Source organism: Anomalospiza imberbis, chromosome 2 (genome assembly GCF_031753505.1).
Source record: "Anomalospiza imberbis isolate Cuckoo-Finch-1a 21T00152 chromosome 2, ASM3175350v1, whole genome shotgun sequence".
Lineage (NCBI taxonomy): Eukaryota > Metazoa > Chordata > Aves > Passeriformes > Viduidae > Anomalospiza > Anomalospiza imberbis.
The window spans coordinates 60,600,538-60,620,422 of record NC_089682.1 but is presented as its reverse complement, the minus strand read 5'-3'; the positions used below and the strand labels follow the sequence as shown (position 1 = coordinate 60,620,422).

At 40.0% G+C, this 19,885-nt stretch overlaps 1 protein-coding gene across 1 annotated transcript; it reads left to right on the top strand.

Annotated features, from left to right (window-relative positions):
- The first annotated feature begins 4,033 nt into the window (after nt 1–4,033).
- FDX1 (ferredoxin 1) lies at nt 4,034–18,136 on the top strand. The gene is made up of 4 exons (XM_068181362.1): nt 4,034–4,284; nt 9,963–10,087; nt 12,886–13,015; nt 16,524–18,136. Exons 1-4 carry the CDS (start codon nt 4,115–4,117, stop codon nt 16,636–16,638), a joined length of 540 nt encoding a protein of 179 aa, XP_068037463.1. The 5' UTR covers nt 4,034–4,114; the 3' UTR covers nt 16,639–18,136.
- Nucleotides 18,137–19,885: the final 1,749 nt, after the last annotated feature.

Below are 19,885 nucleotides of genomic sequence, written 5' to 3'. Positions count from 1 at the left end.
TGATGACCTCTCCTTTACATTCCTGCCTTTTCTCAAGCATGGGTTACTTCAGACCTCACTGCTCTTAAGTCCTGTGCTCCTGGGCTGACGGTAACAGAGCCTGTGTCCCTCTCACTCAGCTACAGATGGAAACTCCATGGGTTTATGGCTGGAGGGATTCTTTCCTTTCTCTGGATCTCCCTGAATATTTTAACTGAAAGGAATAATTTGATACAATTTTATTTCCAAGAAAATCCTGGTTAAAACATATATTCACAGAGGACTCGATGGCAACCAGAAAAGCTAATGGTATATAAAAGTCTGATTACTTGGTGCATTATTTTCTATTTTCAAAATCCCTAAAAAATAAAAGTTGGATTTCTATTTTGTAAATATGCATTCATGCCATGTTTCTTTTAGATAGAAAAACAGCACTCAGAGAGACCCTCTGTAGTATTTTATGCAAATTATCTGCTGATAATTATACACATATTTAATGTTTGTATCATCCTGAAGCTTGGAATGCTATGTTAAAAAAAAAAAAAAAAAAGAAAAAAGAAAAAAGAATATGTGGTACATTTGCTTAGCAGCATAAAATAACCCAAGCTGGGACTGCTTTTCTCCCAGGATACATCTTGTTCAGTGGATCTCCAGGCTGGTTGATGGAAGTGAAATGCCTGGAAACTGCTTGCTTTCTTCTTTTTCCTTTATGTTTGTTTTGTTGTTGTTGTTTGTTTGTTTGTTTGTTTTTCTTGTTAATTTATGCAAAAATCACCTGTATGAATCCACCACACACCTGATTTATGAATCCTACAACAGCAAAAGAGAGGGATAGGCAGAGAGAAGAAGGGCCATGACAGCTTCAACCCAGATTTGCCAGGTCCAACTCATAAAGCTGGACAAGAAAAGGAATGATGAAGCTAAGGACAGAAGGTTGTATCAATACCCACACATTCTCTTGCTGAAACTGTTTGCCATCTAGTGGTTTGTTGGCCTCCTATAATCTTAAAAATAGTAAAGACTTGGAGGATATAATTACAAAAAAAAGTTCCCCAGTGTGCAAGAACTTATAAAAAAAAATTACAAGAAATGATGAAGTGTCTCTTGCAAAGTGTTTAACATTAGAATGAATATCCCACAGAGACAAGGAACAGAAACTTGCACACAACTGAGATTCAGAGAGACAATAGGTACACACATTTGTAATTTTTCTCTTTTATTTCACTCTGCTACTCTTATTTCATTGAGAAGTCCTGACCTAAATTGCTCCACCATCTTCTTCAAGCTTGCCCACCCAAAATTATACATTATACAGAAATTATGAGGAAATTATGGGGACTCTGTGTTTAGGGGTGGTGGATGTCAGGGAGCAGCAAGATTTGGCTGCTTTGCAACAGAAGGTGTTCCAGCAACTAAGCACAATACCAAGGCAGGTGAAAGCAGTCACTTCATCAACAAGGAGCTAGGATGTGAAGCAGCAACTCAGGGCCAAGATTAGGTTGAGAGACGGTGCTCAGGGTCAGACACAGCCCATATTGTCACCCAGCAGGGCTGCAGTGGCAAGGCAGGTCCGAGGCCAAGCCAGGATGCCAAGTCAGCAAGTCTGGATGAGGGCCAGACTCGTGGAGATGCGAGCTGGTGCAAACAGAGCTGCTGCACAGCTGCCCTGTGGCACAGGTGAGGGCTGGCACAAAGCCACACGTTAAAAGTGGCTCTCGAGGGACAGACAGGTCCTTACTGCTGGTTTTTTTCACAGCTGCTCTTATCAGTGAAGGAACTGACCTTGGGCTGCCAACTAAATTTCTGCAAAGGGGTAACGTGCTTGGGGCCACGGCAGTTGGAGGGCTAGAACAGAGCTATGGAACATACCCAACACACGGGAAGCAGGTTCATGGACTCGGCCTTTCTTGTTAAAATGGAACATGAGTGAAAGCCCCACATGAAAGTAGACCAAAGCAAAGTTCAAAGACCTTACTCTGTTCAGTTTGGGCAAGCCAAGGACTCTTGCTGTTAATGATGGCTTCATTAATGAGAAGCAGCAAAGGACATCTGGATTATTAGCTACTGCAACTGATTTAAAGCTCACTAATTTGAGGCTACTAATTTAATTTGTACATGAAAAAAAAGATAAAACACCATCCTAGGATGTATCAGGGTCATACTATTAGGGACACTCAGATTCATTATTTATTAGGGATGCCTTATGAGACCTGAAGTGAATGTACTAACTAGTCACCCGTGTTTAACAATGGGGAATTCAAACTAAAATATGCACAAATGACTCAGTGGGATAACCAGGAGAACAGTGAGAGTTTCCTGAATTATGGAAGGAGACTAGTAACAACAGTGGCTAAAAAAAAGGGGCTGGAGGAGGTACAAGAAATGATGGGTGAACATCACAAAGAACAGAAATGGTTTTAATTTGTGAGCAGCCCTGGCTGTGGAAAATTGACATAAATATTTCTATAATCAGAATTAAACAAATAAAATAAATTATTCAAAATTTGATAAATAATTAGGCTTTCTCCACTTGCAAGGAATTAAATTTTGGGACTGTTTTTCATTGCAATTAATACAAGCAAGAAAACTTTAAGAAATGGATGAATACTTCTTTATTTAGTTGCTTGAGTTGAATATGACAGCAAAGGTTTACATTAGAAGGTACAGAGAGTCCTTTTCAGGCTTATTTCCTGCATTAACCATTAATTTACAATGAGCAGCCTTCTGGTTAAAGTCAAACTAGATTACGTGATGTGCTCTTTTGGCTTTACAATATTAGACATTCAGCTGAAACTGTACGCATTTAGCTGTATACTGCCTTAAGATTATGCATCTATAACCCCATGCTATAGTGACAGCATTGAAATAAACTGCATTATTCACAGCCACATTCTCTTGTGGTACAAAAGAGTGAAACCCAATGAAAATGAGATCAGTGCGGTTTATGGATCATTTGGTTTATGGACAGACAGTTTGGAGGTTCTTGAAAATTCCAGCAGTACATTTCCACTAGAACCCACTCTTCTCCTTAAAGAAAATACAGACGTTCAAGTTATACAGTATATTATCTCCCTGTTCAATCTTGTTCTGATGCAACAAAATTATAAGGCATCAAGAATAATCTTTGCAACCTCAAGTGTATCAGAGGTGTCATCCCCTCCTCTTTTTCCCCATTCATTTCCATTCCCATTTGAAAGAACTATTTCAAAGTAATTGTTATATTTCTTCCTTTTTCACTCAGAACTTTCCAGTCAGGGTGTGGTAGAATGAAGGGTATCTACACAACCCACAACAATCTGATCAAAACTACCAGAGACAAGTTTTGCCTGCATGTGCAGTTTGTGATTGCTCAAGAAGTTTGAAAATTTCCTGCGGCACACATTGGTACTTGAGCCATGCACCATGAATGTTTGCCCCCTGCTAGACCTTCTGACGGCAGCACTGCTGTCCGTTTGCTGATGCCCGTGTTTTAGAGGTTGGGTCCTCTGTCGTAAGAAACATAATGAGGAACTGGGAATTTGTCCATAGTCCTTCCTGGACAGCAGAGACCGCCGGCTCAGACTCCCCAGCTGCCAGCTCCGTTTCCCCGGGAGTTCCACATTATTATAGGATATTTCAAGAGAGTTCCAAGTAGCATCGACCACTTGCCCAGCGTGCAGCTGGAGCCCACTCCCCCACGGGCCAGGTCTCCCACAGGAGCATTTGGGAAGTAGCGACGACCCTTTGGGTGACTCCACCGCGTGTCAGCACCGAGTCCTTGCTGTGACGAGAAACCCCTCGTGGACTCAGCCGGGCAGAGGGACGGGGCACGTGTTGGGCTCCACGACTCCGCTCTCCCGGGAAGGGGAGAGCCAGCGCTTGGATCTGGGGCGGGGGCGGTGCGGCACAGCACGAGGGCACCGGAGGGCACCTGAGGGCACCGGAGGGCAGCACGGGGCGGGGGGTGGGGGGGGCGGCCCTCGCGCCAGCTCCGCCCCTCCGCGCGCTGCCGCGCACTTTGCGTAACCCCGCGGTCACGCCGGCGGGGGCGGGCCGCGCGCTGCGTAAACGGCTGCGAGAATCGCCGCCGCGTGCGCTGCGGGCGTAAGCGGCGGGACTTTACCCCGGCCGAGCTCAGCCCTCCCGTCCCGCCGCCATGGCCGCCCTGGGGCCGGCGCGGGTCTTCCGGGCCGCCGCCGCTTCCTCCCGCCGCTGGCTCTTCTCCTCCACCTCGCCGGCAGCCGGGCCGAGGCCGGGCTGCAGCAGCGCTGCCGCTGCCGGGAGGGCAGCGCGGCCGTTCAGCCTGTCTGCCCGGGCGGTGCTCAGGTAAGGGAGTCACGGCCGTGAGGCGCCGGGCGGGCTCCCCGGGGCGGCTGCCCGGAGGGGCCGGGCCGGGCCGGCTCTCAGCGCTGCGGGCAGCCGGGGCTAGCGGCTGCCTGTGGCACGGGCCGCCCGTGTGCCGGGCTGGTGCGGGATGACCTTCCCGCCGTGCCCGACGGTCCCGGCCCCCTCCGCCCCTCACCGGCTGCTTGGCGGTGGCACCGAAGCGCTCCAGGGGAGCCCTCCACTGAGCTGTACCCGTAGGGCTGTGCCGGCGCTGCGGGTTGGCTCGGGCGAGGCCCCGCACCAGCGCGGTGAGGCTCAGGCTCGGTGTGACCCGGAACCGCGTTGGCATGGCTTGTGACATTATGGAATGCTAAACCAGCGTTCCTGGTGCATAGACTGGTTTTCTAAGAGGTTATGACCTTACTGAAGTTGCAGTTGTTTTTCTTTTTTTTTTTTTTTTCCTGTTGTTTATTTTTTTTTTTTCTGTGAAAGTCTGGATGGGCTTGTGGTAGAAGTACAGCACATATCAGAGAGCTCCTAATACTTAGTGCCTTTTGCCTTTGGTATAGTTTTTCTGCACTGAGGAGCACTTTTGCATCTTTCTTCATGGAAGGACAGGATGTGACACTTAGTGCCACGATTTATATGACGTGCTCATGTTTGATAATAGCTTGGACTTGATGATCTCAGAGGTCTTTTCCAACCTAATTGATTCTGTGGTCCGATCTAAATGTGCAGAGCTCCTCCTCTCCTAACCTGTATGTATGAGTAGGTATTTCAGAATGCATTGCATCTGTGGGCATTTAATATTACACAGTCCACAGCTGTAGTTTTGATGCTTATTACAGGTAGTCACAGATTGTTTATGCACTGCCCTCTGGCTTGTAGTTTAGTCAAAAGTCGGTCAGAGTCTACAGCTAACTTTCAGTATGTAAAAAGCAGGAGTTTTAAAAGCCTGATGTACTTGGTTGCCAGAGAAGTTTCCTAGACTTGTAACAGGACTCACAATCATCAGCCCAGCATCAGGGGCGTAGCCTGGCCTGTTTCCAGAAGATTGGGATAGTGCCATTGACATCAAAGCTGTCTCAACAGTTTGCTTTTGAGCTCTCTTGTAGGTGATCTTTGCCTTTGTTCCAGCAGATACTTTTAATATTAAGTTAAGAGAGACTTAACTTTTCTAGCCTAGGACTACCATATGAGACGAGTAAATTGCTAGTCAGATCACTTTGAGGGATCCTGCTGCTTATCAGTTGATTTAGAGGTCCCTAAATTGCAGTTTTTAATTACAAAAAATAAAGATTTAATATGTTGACAAGTTTTTTTTTAAAGATATTAAAAGAATTTTAAAAAGAATCTTATAAAGGGAAAGCATTTCCTTACCTAATAGTAATGTAAGGCCTCATGTCTTTCACAAACAGGCTGAATACAGAATGGAATTTATTTACATTCATTTTGCAAGCACATCAGCAAAAAAGCTTATGCAAACAAGTGTTTCCAATGTTGTTTATATACTCAGTGTCATAACCTGGCTGAGTGAGTTGGGAGAAAAAGAAATTTCTTGTATGTTATTGTTTTCTCCATTTATGCATAAGTTACTTTCTCTGGGTATCATATTTGAGACCCAGTTCCTGACCTTTATGTAATCCACCAGTGTTATTTGAGTAAAAAGATACGTCATTGTTTATGTGTGTAAAATTAGCTGTATTTGTGTCTAGAGGATGAAGACATCACTATACAAAACGTTACCTGAGGTGGTTCCTGTGAGCAGAGGTTTCCAAGGGTTTCAGTGGAGCATCAGGCATTATGTTTACATTTCCATTTCCTCCTTTCTCTTGCTCCTTTTTTATCCCTTATCCTTCCTTTTAAATTCATGGGGAACAGTAGTTATTTCAGAATTCTTTTATACCAGTCTGGTTATCTGTGCAATGTTTTTAGTGCACAGCATAATAATTGCATGCCTTAAAGATTAGTTCAGATGAATAACTTCTGTTGATTGAGGCTTGTATTATAGTTTAATTCATGGAACTCCTCAGGCAGTTAGGGCTATTGGATTTGCTGTTTATTAAAATATCTGAGAATAACAGAGCTGGTCTCACCATATGCAATACCAGATAAAGTTATGTTTTGTTTGGAGGAATGTAAGAAGTGATTCTTAACTTAGAAGTAATACCTGAACATTCAAAAGGATAATTCCTTTTAAGGGGGAAGAAGTAGTTGTTGAGATTTTTGCATTATTTACTGCTATTTGCATGAGAGGGACAACAAACAGCAGTATGTTTCCTCTGTGCCTTTGCAGTATGCCTAATTTCGGGTGTCCTTGTGAGGCTTGATAGAAAATGCTGACAGTACTGTGGCAACCATGTGAATAAGTTATTTGTACTTTACATCTGCTGAAAAGCATTTATCTGAGCATGAATTGGGATATTTATCCTTCATGTGGATAACACAAAATAAATTGTGTTTTTCCTGATAATCCTGAGGCTATTCATACTTGCATGGACCTGGCTTATGTTTCATCTTAATTGCCTGTGACTGGTTCGCAGCATGTTGGTATTTGGATAGTTGTTTATCTTGATGCAAACAATGTCTGGGCAGATAAAACCCATGCTATTTGAAATTTATAAAGCCTAAATATTGTTTCACGCAGGTGAGATTTTAATATTTTTAATGGTATCCCCCAGTCATTGAGAAGATTGGCTTAGTGTGTGTTTTGAATGTCTGACTAGTCTGATTATTGCATGCACACACTTCTGAAAGTATTTTTACCGAGTAAAGCACCAGAGACGTTTTAAATATTTTGGCTAAGTGAAGAGTGATAGGAGGTGGCAACAGCAAAAAAACAGATCTACTGAAAGACTTAAGAAGGCTATACCTAACTTTACACAAATAAATAAATAAATTTTAGCTTCAATTATAAGTAAGGGTGGATTAGGTCCTGTTGAAAGATTAATGACTCTGTCAGTTTTTACCAAAAGTCAGTGATCTGGTGGTGATACTTCTGTCTGTCCCCTTGCTGCATGCCACGCCATGAGGCGCACGCAGCTGCAGTGCAGGTCCTCAACTGGCTGAAGCAAATATCAGATTGCCCCTATGACAATGGGATCCCACTGCTGTTTCCTTGTTTTTGTTGTGGGCAGTGGCACTTTTGTCAGTTTTGCTTTCTGGTCCAGTTGAGTCTACTTTGTTTTTCTGGTTGATTTTCATCCACATTAGGAAAGGAGTTGACTTGTGGTAATACTGGTGTAAGGATGATGGCAGGGTGATTTGGAGTGGGGATCACTCAAACCGATGTTTTTATTCTTTAAACAGATCAGTTTAATCTGATCATGAAACCTAGATTGTGTTATTGTAGCATAAAGTTGCAGTAACGCAGCCATTCTAAACTGGTGAAATTTCATCTGAGGGTCAGATCTGACTCTGCTGATTCTGACATCTCTGGGGTTATTGACCTTGGCTTTCAGCCAGTGCATTCCCAAACCGAGGTTACTGTAGGACAGTGTGAGTGCTGGAGAGACGAGGAACGAAGGAATGAGGGTGGAACTGTTCCTCTTCTGACACTGTGGTGTTCTATCAGATTCAAGTGTAACCACGGCTGAAGACAGTTTCAAGTGTGTTTTGAAAACTGGGAGGGAGTTCACTTGTCATTTACAGAAGTTGCAAGGAGCTAATGGATGCCCAGACATCTTACTGTTTGACATGGTACTTGTGAGTGCCTAATCCTACAATGAAGCATATGTTTAGGATATTGGAATAAATACTTCATACTTGCCATGTCTATACCTCAGGCAGAGCATACCCAGAAATGCAAGGACATATTGCATTGTGTCTCCTGTCAGCGTTGTTTTTGTCATTTTGACAGAAATATTTCAGCAAAGGAGAATGTACTTTGAGCTCTGGAAGGGCTTTTTGAGGCAGTTTAAAATTACACTGTCAGACGTTAGCTTAGGCTCTCAGAATGTGAATCTGTACCTTTCCAGATGCAGTCTAAACCCATCTGTCTTAAACTCCCAAAGGAGGTGGTGAATTTTGTGCTAGTTTATCTAAGTGGATGCTTGTTTCCTTGGTTCTGCTGTGGGAGGTGTTAACATAGCTGAGGAATAAAATGAAAAGCAGAGTGGTTTCTTAAACCCCCACAGAATGGTTTGCTGGTGGTCCTTGGGTATCACAGGTGACTGTGCAACATAAATCATATTTTGTAAAGATGTATCTTCAAGATTTCTGAGGTTTTTTATAGTACACGCTTCCATTGCATTCTGTAGGTCAGCAAGGTCGACCCTTCTTTATCAGTTATAGTTTTGGAGTGAATTTATAGTTAATCATAGCTTGTGGCTGCCTTCTAGAGAGTGGACTGAGGGATGATAGGAAAAGAATCGAACATGACATCATAATGAATCATCACGGAGCACACTGGTGCCAATAGAACTTAGGAGTTCTGGCAAGTGTATGACGTCTATGGCAACAAACATTTCTTGTTGTTTCATAACAAGCCAGGACTCAGATTGCTAAAAACACATTCTTTTATAGCCAGTTACAAAAATAATTGGTTCACTGATTTTTCAGCATGGTCACTTTCAGATTTTTTTTCTTTAATATTCAGATGTACAGGTTAGATTTTTCCAAGGGTGACTTGATTTTCAAGTTCGTATATTTTTCATATGACATAGATCACTCAAAGCCCACAGTTAAGAAGCGTATGGGTAACATGAAGCATGTGGTTCTTAAACATGGATTTCACATTGAAACATAAATTTCTGAATTAGCTTTTTAGTTGTTCTATTTTTATCTGTCATCTCTTGGTAGATTTCTTCAGTGTCCATCCAACAAGTTTTTGTTTTGCTCGCTTGCTGTAGGAAAGATAATAATCTGTTTAAAATTGAACATACTGTTATTAGTATATTTAAAGCTTTCATTTAATTTGTGTGTGAAATAAAATAATATAGAATGCAAAAAATAATTTTTTAATGTTAAAAGCTTTAATCTTAAGAAATTTTTGTGCAGACTGTGAGTGAATCTTTTCTTAAATAAACAATTGTCTGGAAAGAAAAGGCAAAAAAATACAAAACATTATTTCCTTGAAACCAGTGTAAAAACCTTGTACTTCACTAGAATTAATATTTACAAGATGAATTCCTCAGAGAATTTGTGCCTAAAAACAGCAGAATGTTACTGGACTATTTCCATTTGTGGGAAGAGAGAATAATTAAGTTTTGGAACCAATAAAGTAAAATATATAAAACTTTAAGCGGAAATGAGAAAATTTAGAATTTATCTTAAATTATAATTATGAGAACAGCAGAAAATTCATAAATCCAAAGCAAGAGTTCACAGAAAGGTGATGAGAGAAGCATTTAAAATAAGCTAATTTATTTATTAGAAATACAAATATTGTGTCTAAAATAAACTGTCTTTGGTGAAAGGCAAAACATCTGGATCCCATATGGCTTGTGGTGACAAAACAAACACCAAGGTTTTTTTTTTCTTTTTTTTTATGGTCTTTGTTCAATGTACAGCAGTAAAAGCCTGCACCTGTTACAGCTTTTAAAAGGCAATAACTTGATTTATATTTTCTTGAAGCTGATAGTAGTAGCAGCAGCTATTATTTTAGTAGTATTTAATCAATTCTGAAGTGCTAAAAATTCTAGAATTCTTTAATTGTATTATATAATTTTCTTTTTCAGCTCAGAAGAGAAAATAACTGTTCATTTCATAAACCGTGATGGTGACAAACTAACGGCCAAGGGAAAACCTGGGGATTCACTGCTGGATGTTGTTGTTGACAATAATCTAGACATAGATGGTTTCGGTGAGTAGATTCACTGAATATTTTATTCAGTGTCTAGAAATTATGTTTCTCTTTGTGCATAAATATTTATAGTATCATTTTGATTGCAAAAGACCCTCAAGATCATTGAATCCAACTGTAAATGAATTTTTTATATATAAAACCTAGCTGTACTTCACTGGGGTTTTCTCCCCTTTTTTTCCTCCTGCAGGTGCATAGAATATTTTGGTTCAGGTTTTAAAAAATACTTGGTGATCTTGGCTTGAGTATTGAGGAGGGGAATATGCACAGAATGCTGTCAAAGTGTAGTCTGAAACATGCCACCTGCAAACGTCTTCTGAGCTGAAAGGTTCTGTTTTGGAGGCAGCACAGAATTGGTGTATTTCTAACAGTGTCTGGTTACTTCTGTAGTGCCAGACTGTCTCAATTTATTATCAGGCTTTTTTGTAGCACAACCATATCTATAGCAGAGGAGTGCAAAGTGAACGAAACAACCAAATCCATGTCAGTTAGGAGGGAAGAGCAAGGAGTTTAATTCTTACTAAAGAACTGGGGTAAAGGAGACCTTGCGCAATTCTAACTTGGTACGAGTTCTGCTTAAAATCAAAACAGCAGGAAGTTACAACTTCTCTCCATTTCTTCAAACTTTTGCACTTTCCATAGTTAGAATTGTAGGATGGTTTGGGGTGGAAGGGACCTTGAAGATCATTCAGTTCCAAATCCCCCTGTCATGGGTATCTTCCACCAGCCCTCGTTGCTCAAACCACTAGACCACATTGCTCAAAGGTATTAGGTAATTGCAATTAAATACCTTGGGAAGGTATTTCTCTGAACATGAGCTGAAAAACTGATAGAACTGAAGCAGAAAGTGGTAGTACAATTTTCAAAACGGAATGCATAATGTGAAGCAACTGGTGGAAAAAAAAAAAAGCAGCGGAGTCTTGTACCACAGTTTGAAATTTGATGTGTGTTTTAGTTAAGTGCAAAGAAATTTTACTGCTAGTAATAAAATTTTTGGTAAGATTTTAAACCTTATACTTAATATCTGAAACACTTTTTATGTCTGGGGAAGAAAAATTATCTCAAATTTGTAATGCAACTAGCTTTATGTATCACTTATTAAATTACTCATTTAGGCTAATGGCTGGTCTGCTTGTATTCTGCAGTGTTCTCTTGTCAGTATCAGCTGTGTTGGAGCACTGTGGTAAAGTGGGAAAAAGCAATGCTGTCAATAAAAGGAAGCCAGACTGAAAATTTGGAATACAGTTACAGTCTTTAATATGTGCTACTCCCATTTCTATAGCAGCTTGCTCATGAAACATTGTACTAGGGAAGGAAATAATATAGTAAAAATGCATGTTCTGTGTTTAAGAAAGAAGTAATGAGGGAAAAGTAAAATGTAAATCCTGCTTATTTACTTCTATCACTAGGGGGCATCCCATGTGCATTAACAATAAAAGAAATATCTTTGTGTAAATTCAATAGATTACAGATCTATTGAATGATTCAGCTGCACTCAATTTGTTATTGCCAGTTTTATGGTTGTGGAAAGACCTTCCACTGTTCAAAGAGACTGGTCAGTGTCCTTTCCTTCCCCTCTCACCCCTTCCCTCACTTCCCCAACATAAATGGTCCTTAAACTGCAAATAGGACAAATTTTATTTGGCACTTTAATTAAGCTCTGTTTTCTCATGTGTATTTGAAGACATGATATAATTTAAAAATCAGATGTTGTATTACAGTGTCGTGCTCACCTTGAATACATGCTTTTGGTTCTGTACCAGCATGGTGCTTTCTGTGTGGTTCTCATGGTCTAATGATGAGTTCCACTATTTCTTTTCATAGCAATAGTTATACATACAGCTTTCCTTCTCTTATTTCCATGATTACAAAGGTGACGTGGTCACAGTCATTTTGTTTCTGCTCTCCCTAGAAATAAGTAAATAAGTGAAGATTGGCCAATGTGTTATCTGATTATCTTCTATCATTTTAAATCAGAGCCTGAGGTTTGTAATCTCCACAGTATTTACCTGACCCACTCTTCTTGAAGTTGCGTATTTCTTTTTCAACACTGTGGAGAACTTGGTGCCAGCCCAAGACACAGGCCAATACAGTGACAGAGACAAATTTGTTATAGTCAAACTTTCACTGTGCTGCGGTGACCTAATTGCTGTAGCAGGTAGGTGGAGTTGGTACTTGTGCTGCTCTGCCCCAGCAACTTGTTAGGTCGTTGACTTGTACAGGAACACCTCATAATACATGTAGGCCATATCTCTCTAGCCTGACTCCCGTTGTTGTCAATTAGTGTTCTGTTGAGTGAGAAGTAAGTATAAAATCCTTCCTCCCTGTATTTCTGAGCAATTGTTTTTGTGTAGCAGGTGTCTGCTGTTGAACTTCTAGAGAAAACCTTCTCAAAACCATGGGAGAGATAAGAAGGATCAACACTGAAAACAAATGAAGTAGTGTTGATTGACAGCATTGTCTGTCTTTTGCATTCTTACAGTAGAAAGCTTTTCTTTCTTAAAATGATGGGAAGGGAATTAGTTAAGTATTTTAACTGATTACTTAGCATTTTTAGCTGATTATGTAGCATTTTTAACTAATTACTTAGCATTTAAGTAAATCTTAGTGCTGTAGTAACTGTAGAAATGCTATTAATAATTGAATGCAGAGTAGGTATAAGAATGTGGGACTATGTGGAACATTTATTCTGCTAATCATCTGAGACTTCTTGTATGATACACATGTAGGATTTCTTCTGAAATTCAGCTGCAGTTTCAAACTTGGATTTCCTATTATCCTGACTTATTTTTCTGTAGGTGCGTGTGAAGGAACACTAGCCTGTTCAACTTGTCATTTAATATTTGAAGACCACATATTTGAGAAACTAGATGCAATTACTGATGAAGAGATGGACATGCTGGACCTGGCTTATGGCCTCACAGAAACGTAAGGCAACAGAACACTTCTCTACATTGCTTCTTCAAAGAATGGGAAGAAAGGTTTGCAAATGGGGCAGTCCAATATTCTTGGAGCACCTTAATCAGCTTTTAATGAATAGATGGATTTTGTTACACAAACAAAACTGCTAAGTTTAAACACAGTTTGTCTGAATTAGTATTAAAAAGATTACACAAAAACAGTATTGTTTTTGTGACTGAAAGTGTCAGTACTTGGTCTTCAGAGGGGTCTGGTGCAGAATTGTTAGTGCTAAAGTATGACTGGAAACCCAGTTCCTTCCACGAAAGCTTTGCCACTGTCCTGTGTGTGGATTTTCTTATTCTTGTTTCTCCTCTCTTCTGTTTCCACTCCTTTGTTGGTCTGCAGCTAGTTAATGTGTATTATCAATGTGTTTATGTCAGTATTTTAGGTTTTGGTCAGATCTTCTTTTCAGAGTCACAGAAGGGTTGAGGTTGGAGGGGACCTCTTGAGGTCAACTGGTCCAACCCCACTCTCAAGCAGGACCACCTAGATCTGATGCCCAGCACCATGTTCAGACTGCTTTTGAATATATCCAAGGATGCAGACTCCACCTTCTCCAACCTCTCTGGTATTTATGTACCAAGGTTTGTGAAGATCCTTCCTCTAAGCCTTCTCTAGGACAAACATTGTAGAGATATGTCAGTGTACATACTTGTTACGCTTTGACTCGTATCACAGTGATCCTTGTGCACACAAACCAGATTCCCTTTTGTGAGAAACTGATCCTGAAGTGTGCTCTGACTGCTGATAGGCATTAGGATTAAACTAGTGGTACTCTAAAGTAAGCCTCTGTTCTGCATCCACCATCACACAGCTACACATCTTCTATTTAGGGTGTTAATCCTCATCACAGACCTATTCCTGGTGGGCTGTTGTACTTGCTGGTGCACAGGTAGCCTTTATCACAGAACATGCCCACACAAAAAGTAGGCCGCTGTGCCTTATGAGGTTTCACAAGCCCTTTCCTTTGTTTTTCAACAGAACTGCGTATTGAAGTTTTTGAGAATCTTTCCAGTGATGTCAGAGGCTTTACACCTGGTCTATATAGCATAGAGTTTGTGTCTCTGCAAAGAAGTACTTTGAATTAACTTGTCTGTCTCCTTATATCAGTAAAAGAAATCCTATACTCATCATTTCTACATGATACTTTCTCACTTCAGCCAAATTTGAACATTTATTTGATATTTGAAAGGCAAAGAAGTCAACTTACGAGAAACTTATAGCTTCTTTTGTTTTATCATTTTTCCTGTCTCACAAAAACCCATTTTCAGTTTTGGAGAAAAAACCACAAGCCTATTAAGCCTGCCACCTACCATAATAAAGAGTAACTTTTAGGCTCAGAGCCAAAATAATTCCTAAATAGCTCTGGAGGCATATGATCTAATGAAAACCTTTTTTCTTTGGCTAAACTTAAACCTTTTAAGTAAAGGTTTAAAGCAAGGAGATTTTACTGAAGAATTGGAAACCAGCAGCAAACCAGAGCTCTCTGTTTAAATGTTTCTATTTTCCCCTCTAAGTTCTTCATACAAAATGAAGTTTTGCACCCTGTGAGGGTGTTTGGTACTTCTGTTAGGTTTTCCTGCATCATATGTTCTTCCTATGGCCAGGGACCTTCCATTTATGTGAGAGGATGACTCTTCTGAAAGGCAGAGCACTAAGTGGCTGGTAGTCGCTGGAGGTTACCTGGACTCCTGTGCTGATGTAAATTTGTGTACTTCTATGCTCTGTCATAGGTATAAGCATAGCAGCTTATTCTTGTCAGTGACTCTCTATTTGGGAAAGTTTCAGCCAGCAACTGCCATGAAAGCTCATGTTTTTTAAAATGAAGGATTAATTAGGTTAAAATGAAATTGTTTTGATCAACTGCAGAACAGTAGAAAGTAGTAAGATGAGGGAGTGCAAACCCTGGCAAGTTAAAATAATAATACTAAAGCAAAAAATAAGATGAGAAACAGCTTACAGAAGGTAGACAAATATTTTTGTTTCTAGCTCATCAGCAAGAGGAAACTTTGTCTACATGTTGAGCCATTGGGTGATGTAGAAGGTGCACATAAAATTGAAAAAGATAACATAAAAGCCAAGTTTCTTTTGCATTATCTCTAGAGGTTTTATGGGCTGGCCGTGTACTGGATGGTTTCTTTGCGGAGGGTGTCCTGGTGTAGTCTGTGATCTTTCAAACCAATGTGTCCATAGAAGTAGTATTACTCATACTAATTAAAAAACTAAAAATTCTGTTATTCATATAATCACTCAGATGAAGAAAGATCTTGCAGTTCATGCAGTTTACTTAGGTCTAGAAATTGTTTACTAAATTTTGAGGTGCAACAGCATAAGAACAGAAGCCCTGTAAAGGCTAAGTAATTGGTTAAACTGCCCTCCCCCCCCCCCCAATCCTTTAACAAGAAGTATTAAGCTGCCTGGTAAGAGGATGTGATAAACAGCATGATGTAAAAGTGATTGGTGCTAGGTTTTAATTAGTGTGAGCATCCTTGTGAAAGACTTAGAAAACCACAGTGAGGAGTAAGGGTTGTTCACAGTGCTGTGGTAATATCACCTGCCTGTGAAAACATGCAAGAGGATTTTATGCTCTTGAGCAATAGGAAATGACATTTGGAGTTAAAAGGCAAATGCAGATAAATGCATATGGAGAGGTGGATAAAAGAGTGGGAACTTTACATTCTTGAAACAGGCTATCAGCTAGTTAATGTCTTGCCAGGGACTGGTGCTATGGAACATTGCCCATCCTTGCTGATGTCTTTAGTATTCTATACTTAAATACTGAGACATGGACACTGAATTAAAGTTATCCCAGCAATAAAAGCAGCTTGTGATGTCTGCAGAGTTGTATTAAATCTTCTGGTTTTAATTGCTTGTGTACAACATCTGGTTTTCTCGTGCTGAATGATAGGTATAGAAATAAAGGATGACATCTCCTCTGGTGCCTTGAGTGTTTTATCCTTCTCCTTCCTATGTTTCTTGTCTTTTCACTCTTACTTTTCTGGCTTATACCCAATCTTGAGTTTTTTAGTTTGAGAACACTGAACTCTGGATGAGGGGCTAGGCTTTGTTTTTTCTGAGGCTTTCATTCAGATTCATTGCCTTTATCTCTTCAGAGGTGCCAGATGTCCCTTGGGAGATCAAGCATCACTCCCTGCACTGGACTGACCTGTTAGTGACCCACTGGAAAGAAAAGGGTCACCCATATCCTGCATTGTCTCAGTGAGCAGGAAGTACTAAGTTGTGGGACTTCCCAGTGTGCTGAGCTCTGTTCTGGCTGTAAATCCTGGCTATTGCCACACAGATCTTTGTGGTGATGCATGTGGTTCACTCTGTGCTGGATTAAGGCCCTGCGCAACAGAGGCTGTTCCTAGTTCATGGTCTGTTTGGGATGGCTGAGTGTTGGAGATGTAAAGGGGTAAATGCTGCTAGATTGCCGCTGGGCTAGAACTAACAATAATGTCCTGTTTCCCCACAGATCACGTTTAGGCTGCCAAATCTGCTTGAAGAAATCGATGAATGATATGACTGTTCGAGTACCAGAAGCTGTGGCTGATGCTAGACAATCAGTAGATATGAGTAAAAACTCCTAAAAGAAAATATCCTAGGGGTTTTAAAGAAGCTTAATTATTTTTATAACTTATTTTTAAATGTGTAATTAAATATGGAAACTTACATAATTGTGAGTTATTTTATATGACTATCAATATTAGATTAATGCTATTTTAATTTTCTTTATAGAACCTCTTATATTTTTACGCTTAAAATGCAATAATACTTCTTATAACTAATCATTGGATTATAAACATTAGCAAGTGTATTACAGATTTAATATAACATTATTCTGCCAAAACATTTAATGACATTTAAAAACTGGATCACTTGTACAGGACTTCTCCTAAAACAAACTCTGAGCATTTCTAGGTGTCAGACCTAAGAGAAAAGAACTTGTAGGGCTGCGTGGAGTCTTTTTGAAGTGTTGCCATTAAAGATGGTATTCTCAGAGCTAGTTAAATTTTTCAGTAAATAGGATACTTCCTCATCAAATAGTAGATTTTCAGGACAGGAATTTTCCAGACTTTGGAATCTTAATGAGATGTGGCAAATGTTGTTTTGTGAAAATACTGCTAAACCCATGAGTTTTAGGAGCTGTGTTATGGTTTAACCCAGCAGGCAGCTAAATGCCACACAGCCATTCACTTGCACCCCACCACTGCCCACTCCCCTTGCAAGTGGGATGGGGGAAGGACTTGGAGGGAAAAAAGTATAATTGATATGTTGAGATAAAGACAGTTTAATAGGACAGAAACAGAAAGAAAAGCAACAGTAATAATGACAAAATATATAAAATTAGTGAGTCACAACACGATTGCCCACCACCTGATGACTGATGCCCAGCCAGTTTTGGGCAGTGACCCTTGGCCAACTTCTGCACCAGTTGATATTTTGAGCTTGACATGATATAGTCTGGGACCTCCCATTGGTCATTGGAGTCAGCAGTCCTGGTTTTGTGCACCCCCACAAGGTGAGGTGAGAATCTGAAAAGGCCTTGATGGAGTTGTTGCTAAGCCATGTTTACATTAAAACACCACTGTGTTATCAGCATTATTCAGATTCTAAATCCAAAGCAGCGCTGTACCAGCTACTGGGAAGAAAATCAGCTCTCTCCCTGGTGAAACCAGGACAGGCTGATGCAGGATGTTGGCACCTGCAGCTTAACCCTGACCCAAATAAGGTGTCAGTAAACCTCAATAATATTTACATTTGACTACACCACAAATACTGCAGTAGACCAGGCTTAGAAGAATGAATCCTTGGAGCTGTGTAATAGGAGAACATACCCACTGGAATTACAATTTACCCATCACAAGCTCTTATTGTTCTCTGAATACGGCTGAGTTGGGATTGAACAGGGCAATGTTTGCCAACATCAGATTTGTTCTGAAATCTTTATTCGTTTTTGGTTTTGAGCTTGTGCAGGAGGCAGTCTGATGTTAGCTAGGGTGTTCAGCTTGAAGAAATTGCTTGATTCTGGGCCTTGCTTGCAGGATCCTTTCAGTAATGGTTGATGCAAAATGACCAAGTTCATTTGTTTCAGAAAAATGGCCAAGGTTCCCCAGAAGGTATAGGGGAACCCCTGTGGTGAGATGTATCTGCATTGATGATGAAGGGCTTCCAGTTGAATATTGTTTTCGACATTCTAAAGTAGCCCAAATAAAATAATGTTTCTAAGACTACTATTATCTCCAGCTTTATATAAGTACTTACGTGAACTGGTTATCACCAGTAGTTATTAACTTCTGACTTATTGGGCATTTTTTTAATATATATATATATGTATAAATAAACAAACCATGTTTGTTTACATTTGGATGATCTAGTGCATTCATTAATGGTTTGAACTGGTAACAATGCCATCTGGACATTTTTTTTTGTATTATTATATGTATGGAGGAGAGAAAAATTATTTTTCTGGTGTCAAATATTGGGATTATTTTGAGCTTCGTAAAGAGGAAAAAAAATGTTCCTCTTTGTTATAAGAATGTTTTCTAGAACTGTATTGAAAATAGATGTGGGTTAGATTATTTTATTTTCTCTTAGTTACCTCATTTTCCTTTTGTTACCTTTCAACTTTGTCCTAATGCAAGGTATGCTAATTATGGTCTGCTCAAAACTTAATCATGTAGGAGTTTCTCAATACACTTCTAATGTAAACTGATTCAAACTAAGACTTCAGAATTAAAATTTCCAGGCTTTTATGAAGGGTCTGGAAGAGAGAGGAAGGTTAGGGAGAAGGGTGGGCATAAGTTGACTAAATGTTCTGAAGATGCTGCTGTCTTCCTCTGCTGCTGCTGTGATGCTAACCATGGCTGAGAGGTTGCCCTCACACAGTCAGACATTAAGGTAAATCTCACCTTGTATTGCCTTTGTCATGAGCTCAGTTATATACAGTTATTACTGTTAAATCTTGAGGTTTGGGTTTGTTTTTTTTTACATGAGACAGCTCATCAGCTTCCAAGAGAGGGAACTTGGGTCATAACCAGATGTGTTGTGCATTTGTATATCAGAAAGAAATATGAGGTTTCAGTATACCTGTGAGGTTTAGGTATAGATGTTTATATTTATTGAGTTTTGGGCTCTTCTTGGTTGTTTGGTTTTATGGGTTTTTTTTTTCCATTGGGTTATTTGGAGTGTTTTTCATACAGCACCAGGTACTTCTTGTGGGAATCTTGAAGTGCTTAACACTGTGTTAAACAAATGTGGAACAGCTCCCAAGTGAGCTTTCTTCCTAAGCCACGGTGGTTTCGTTGTGTGTTTTGTGTGACAGCTTCTCATTACAAAGACTTTGACTCTCCTACAGTGTGCCTGTGGAATGAATCACTCATCACAGCAAGGCAAAAAAGGACACTTTGAAGTATATTTTGAATTCTAGAGGTATCCCATACTGCATGCAAATGGAAATCTCAGAACACAAAGGAACTGACTTGTAGTCCCCAAAATGCACAGCTCAGAGATACTAGTTTATTGTCAAAATTATTTGCAAATAAATCTTATTTTTAACCTCTTTCTGACACCTCTTGTTTTGTGGATTTTTCTTCTTCTCTAAGCGATTGACTATATTTCTGGGTGAAAAATCGAACTTACCCATTAATGGTGCACTTTAAAGTGTAAGTTTGAATTCTTGTGCAGTGACACACAATTATAGCATCAAAATTAGTTGAATACATGTTTACTACCCTGTTCAAATAAAGATTTCAGGTAATTTGTTTTCTGAAACCATTTCCTTTCTCTGTTAAAAGATGGGGTCAGTGGGTTTCTTATGTCTCTCCCCATCAAAAA